The sequence below is a fragment of the Mandrillus leucophaeus genome, unplaced genomic scaffold (assembly GCF_000951045.1).
Source record: "Mandrillus leucophaeus isolate KB7577 unplaced genomic scaffold, Mleu.le_1.0 Scaffold14, whole genome shotgun sequence".
In the NCBI taxonomy this organism is placed as follows: domain Eukaryota; kingdom Metazoa; phylum Chordata; class Mammalia; order Primates; family Cercopithecidae; genus Mandrillus; species Mandrillus leucophaeus.
Window position 1 is genome coordinate 9,751,740 of NW_012101365.1, and position 6,000 is coordinate 9,757,739.

The window sequence follows — 6,000 nt, forward strand, 5'->3', positions numbered from 1 at the left end:
CATATACAGCCTTGTACTTTGCCTGGCATATGATAAGCACTTAATAAATGTCTGTTGAATGAATAAACATGTGAGTAAACCAATTGTCCTCTAACTATGTCATGAAAAGTCAGGCAACATAAAGTAGATAACGGGTATATGTAGGGAGACTCCCTGAAACTATTACTACAGAATAAAAGATGAAATGCTCCTGATTATTGTAAATGCAAAATTGCATGCAGGATTGTGTAAAGACAATGCCAGCTGGGCTGCCAGAATGAGCCAACAGCACGTGATGTGCTTCCCCCTGTAGAGAGCCTGTAAATGGATGTGCAGTCAGGGAGGTTTCACATCACCAAGATTCCTATCCCAGAAAAGCAGATGTTCAAAGCTCTGGGAATGGAATGCAACCCTTGTGGAGAGCCTATGAATGGACGCATGAGGGGCACCTGTTCATATGCATAAGATAGGGCTATAAATGCCCTTATCTTGCCACGGTTCTTCTAGGTCTCTTTAGGGTTAAGGCATACTCCATTCTGGGAATTTTTGGTCTAACTGGTTGTCTAGCTTCACATCCTGTTTCTATTGATTGTTTGTAACCAGCTTTTGCTGCAGCTATTACTGCTGATTAATATCTTGCTAATCATAGGTATGGATGGACTGTGTTTCTGTTTTAAGGCTCTGTTAGAAATTGCTGACGCACACACTATATTGTAAATTCTTATCTCTGTATACTATACTTCTGCATACCGATGTTATGTTAAAGAATTACTTCATCCCCATGTGACCATCTCACCTCATAATCAAACGACCCCAAATCCCTCACTAACCTACCCCCACCCTCACTAAACTTAATAGTAAATGCTGGTATATCTGGTGCATTGGCAGCATCACAGGACCAGAAGGCAGTGGCCCCCCTGGACCCAGCTTTCACTATCTTGTGAGTATCTTCTATTTCTCGACCTGCCAATCCGCCTGGGAACAAGGAAAGAGTCTCATCACATTGCGGGCCGCTGGCCAGATCCCACAATAGGTATACAAATCAAATAGTCTCAGGTTCAAATCCTTATTCGTTATTATTTAGCTGAATAACCTGGGAAGTTCACTGTTTGTTCTCAGTCAGTTTGCTCCATGGTAAAATGGAAGCAACACCAGATCATACCTAACTTGTGTGCCTATCATGAAGATGAAATGAAAATTAACATAAAAATCCTTATGTAAGATCTATTAGTTAGTACTTAATGTTTTCCAATTGCAAGAATGTAAATTTAATTATAACTAAATTACACAATTTAACTCCAATTGTCTTACACCCAGAAATACAAAAATGCAAACCTATATAAAATAAAAATAAACAGTGACAGTGTGATAAAAAAAAAAATCACAGGGCCAAGGATGAGATCCTAGTCTCAGTTTTATCACTGGCTAGTTTTGTGACATTAGGCAAGTCATTTAACCTCTCTAGAAACACCTATCTTAGCAATACAACAAAAGTGCAGATCAAGCTTCTTATTCCAGACAAGATTGAATGAAAGCTTTCCATTTTACTTCTATTAATCATGACACCAACTAACACAGACAAAAATATCTTCAAGAAAAGTCTACTCTCTCTAGCCAAAGGACTAGGAAAAGGAAAGCCCAACAGGACAGAAACCATTTAGCTTTTTTACTTCTTTGTTGTGGAGGCAAATACCATGAAAAACATTTGACCCTTCCCAATTCTAAAAGGTCCTACAGCCCTGGAGTACATGGACAGTACCTTGTCTTTCACCCTACTTTGCAACAACGAGGTAGTACCCTTCTCTGCTGAGGCTGTGAGCTGAATTGTGAGTTCTATTCCTAAGCTGAAGTAAAGAAACTCCCTGCAAGAGTCAGAGGGCAAATTAGGACTTCCAGTCTTCTTCTATAGTAATAAGGAGGTGCACTTCCCCTTGGAGCAGATATGGACAGATCTCTGACTGTCTTCTCTCTGTAGTAAAGAGTAAGCTAGTATACCAGAGGGTTTCCTGTCTTCTGTTCCATATTCCATTTCCCAAGCTTGTACTGATGAGAATGTGAGATGGGCTTCTGTGGGAGTGGGTAATACAAAGTGGAGTAGACCAGAATAGCACTGCAGAAGCTTTATAACCTGCATTGGTATTTGAACTGCTGCCCACAAAAGTGAGCATTCAGAATCTAAATAGGCTATATGCTAAAATAAAAGATCTGTATAGTATCCAGGGTAAGTCTTACAACAAATATATAAAATGTCCAGGATATAGTCCATAATTACTCACCTTATCAAGAATCAAGAGAACATCAATTTGAGTGAATTGACACCAACAGTGAGATGATACAGATGTTGGAAATACAGAATAATTAAATATTTAAAAGCAGCTGTTGTAAAGCTTTTCCAATAACTATGAATAGTCTCAAAACAAACAAAAAATTAGGAAATTTTAACAAAGAAATAAAAGATAAAGAAGAACCAAGTGAAAATGTTAGAACTGAAAAATACAATAGAATAAATTTAAGAATTCAATAAAATAGCTCAATAGCAGAATGGCAGTAATAGAAGAATCTGTGAAATTGAAGACAGATCAGAACATATTCAAACTAAACAACACAGAGAAACTACATTGGAAACAACAAAAACTGAGTTTCAGGAACTTGTGACACAACAAGAGATCTAACATTTGTGCCATCAGTATCCAAGAGTCCAAGAAAGAGAGGAAAAAGAATATGTAGTTGAAGAATAGTTGAAGAAAGAGTGGCTGAAACTCCTCCAAACTGGCAAAATACAAATCTATAGTTTCAGAAACCCAAACAGGATAAACCCAAAGAAAGTGGCACCAAGATCTATCACAATTAAACCTCTAAAAATTAAACAAAAACATAAACAAAGAAAATTTCTTGAAGGAAGGCAGTGAGAAAAGGTTCATTACATATGGGGGATAACAATTCAGATGACAGTAGATTTCTTAACAGAAACCACAGAGGCCAAAAAGAAGTAGCACAACATTTTAAAATGTTGAATGAAAGGAATTGTCAACCTAGAATTCTATGTCCAGTGCAAATGTACTTCAGAAATGAAGGTGAAATGAAAACATTCTTAGATGAAGGAAAGCTAAGAGAATTTCTTGCCAGTACACCTGCACTATAAGAATGACTAAAGATAGTTCTTCAGATCTGAAAGGATATGATAAGCTTGTAACATCAGAAATGAAAAAAGATAAATGGAAAGGGTAAATAAATGGGTAAATGCAATAGACTATTATTCTCTCGAGTTTTCAAAATTGAATTTAACATTTAAAAGTAAAATTATAATATTATTTGATGTAGTTCTCAACGTATATAGAGATAACACTTATGACAATTATGAAGTAGAGAGGGTAAAGGAACCTAAATGGTTGCAAGATATCTATATTTCATTTGAGGTGGTAAAATTTTTATACTAATAGACTGCAATCAGCTACATCTGCATATTGTAATCCTTAGAGCAATCACTTGTAAAACACAATACAAAAAGAGCTGCTAAAATCACCTCAGATAAATAAGAATAAAATTATTTTTAATATGTTCAAGTGATTCACAGGAAGATGGAAAAAGGAAAATAGAGGCATAAAAAACAGGAAAAACAAAATAAATAATAAAATGCTAGACAAATCTTAGTATGTCAATAATTACATTAAATATAAAGAGTCTACATTCAGCAATTAAAAGACAGAGATTGCCAGAATGAAAAAAAGACCCAAGTATATGCTGTTTTCAAGAAACTAATTTCAAGTATAATGATACAAGAAGGTTAAAAGTTAAAGAATAGAAATGCATATACCGAGCACATACTAATCAGAAACAAAGTTGTTGTGGCTATATTAATCAGACAAAGTAAAGTTTAGGCAAATAAATTTTGAAGAATTAAGAGGGACATTACAGGATAAAGGGATCAATTCACTAAGAAGACATGATAATCTTAAACGTGTATGTGCAAAACAACAGTTTCTAAATACATAAAGGAAAAACTACTAGAACTGGGGAGAAATAGATACTCTCAATTGTCCTTGGAAACTTCAACATTCCTCTTTCAGTAATTGATAGAGTAAGTAGACAAGAAGTCAATAAGGACAGAGGTGAACCAAACAATATCATTACTCAGTAAAATCAAATTGATATTGATATCAATTACTTCACCCAATAATAATTTATATCAATTATTCCACCCAACAATACATATTTTTTCCAGCCTGCATGGCACATTTATCAAGATAGACTATATCTTGTGTCATTTAATCAACCTTAACATATTTAAAAGAACTGAAATTGTACAAAGTATGATGTTTGACCACAATGGAATCAAACTGGAAATAATTAACAGAATGATAACAAGAAAATCTCCACATACTTGGAAATTAAACAACATATTTACTAAATGAGGGCACAGGTTTGGGGGCTTAGCTTTAACATTCTGTGACTAATTCTGTCAGTCAGTATTACCAATGGGGTATTTCTCCCATAAAGTGATAAAACTTGGTCTATCAATATTTGAGTACAATATACAGCCATGTGTTTAAAGCACTGCAGGTATGTGTAGGGAAAGGAGAACTAATATTTGTTATGTACCAACTATAAGCCATGTCAATATTGACCACTCACTATTTTAATCTTCATAATCACTTGTCTTGCTGTTCTCTCTCAGCAAGATACCTGCGCTGAGTGGCAGGAACACCGGCACTGGTTTCTTGAGATAGAGTTTGATGGCTGAGAGAACTTGAAAGAATTCGGTCACCAGAGTTGGGGAGCCCTGATGGGAGATTATTGCATAGAGGCAGAAAGAGGCTGCATCAAGAAGGGTCCCAGGTGGTTCAGTCAGGAGTCTGAATACCGTTTGGCAAAAATTTAAGCAGAGGAGGAACATTTTAAAATTATTACTTACTGAGTGTGCACTGCAAGGGAAGGAGACTGAAGGTGGAGGGATCAATTAGTGTCGTGGGAATAACTCAGTTGAGAAGAGATGAAGATTGAGGTAGTATTATCACCACTTTATGTATGGGAAATGAAGTTTCTCAGAAAGAAAGTATAGCGTTTTTGAGGACAATCATATAAAAGAGGACAAGGTAATCACATTACAAATAAGGTGTTCCAATAATGTTTAACATGACGACATGCAAACTAGTAAACATTTAATAATATTCCATCCCTAGAAAGTGTAGGTGGAATCATGCCTGTTAATGGGTTAGGAAACGAAACCCAAAGTGGGTTTTACCAGGTTACTAGCGTTAGCCACACCACTCCCGCTCCCGGAACGTCCGGGAATGTCCCTGTGCTGCAGAACAGGGTTACGGTGAGGACACGCCAGGTACCTTCTCCCGCTCCTACCTGCTGAATCTCCAGGTGCGACTGCTCGAAGTTCACATGGAAGAAGTTGCCAACGAAGGGCAGGGGCCAGGGCCCCGGCGGGTAGTTCTTTGGGCGCCGTCTTTTGAGAAAGTCAGCAACGAGCAGAAAGGCGACAGTGCCCAGCAGGAGAGTTCGAGGATGGACCACTGCCCAGAGGGCAGCCGCCAGAGAGCCTAGCGCTGCGAGCATGTCTCAGACGTCCTCCTGCTCTTCTGCGGTCTAAGCAGTCGCCGGTCCCCGCAGCGCCTCCCTGCCCCGCCTCGCTCCCAGCCGCGCCCCGCCTCCCAGCCCCGCCTCTTCGCTGCACCCGGCGAAGTTGTCAGGCGCTGGATTCCCGGGAGGACACGCACCAGTCTTACAAAAGACCAGGCTAGGAGCAGTTTCTTTTCTATTCTAGAAGCCCATGGGTTTACTGAGAGCATCACAGACATTTGAGCCTCTGTTCGTTTCAATCACCGTCTCTCCCATGATTGAAACCATGCCTGGTAAATAGTGATGACAACAGCAGTACCAAGAAACAACATTTCTTGGGCTCTTACTAAATGCCAGACAGCACATCTGCCTCTTTATAAAGATTATTATTTCATTTTGACAAAATTATGCAAGAGAAGCTCTCGGTAGTCTCATCTTGCAGTTGAGGAAACA

General features: G+C 38.3%; 1 protein-coding gene across 2 annotated transcripts in view; it reads right to left on the reverse strand.

Moving 5' to 3' along the window:
* LOC105534929 (cytochrome P450 2J2) overlaps window positions 1-5,596 on the reverse strand; it is a 31,799-nt gene extending 26,203 nt beyond the window's left edge. For both annotated transcript variants that reach the window (XR_001005354.1, XM_011973870.1), the window contains exon 1: window positions 5,335-5,596. Coding sequence is in view for 1 of the 2 variants with exons in the window: in XM_011973870.1 (XP_011829260.1) it covers window positions 5,335-5,544 (210 nt within the window). In the remaining variant the exon portion in view is untranslated. The remainder of the gene's footprint in view (window positions 1-5,334) is intronic.
* Window positions 5,597-6,000: the final 404 nt, after the last annotated feature.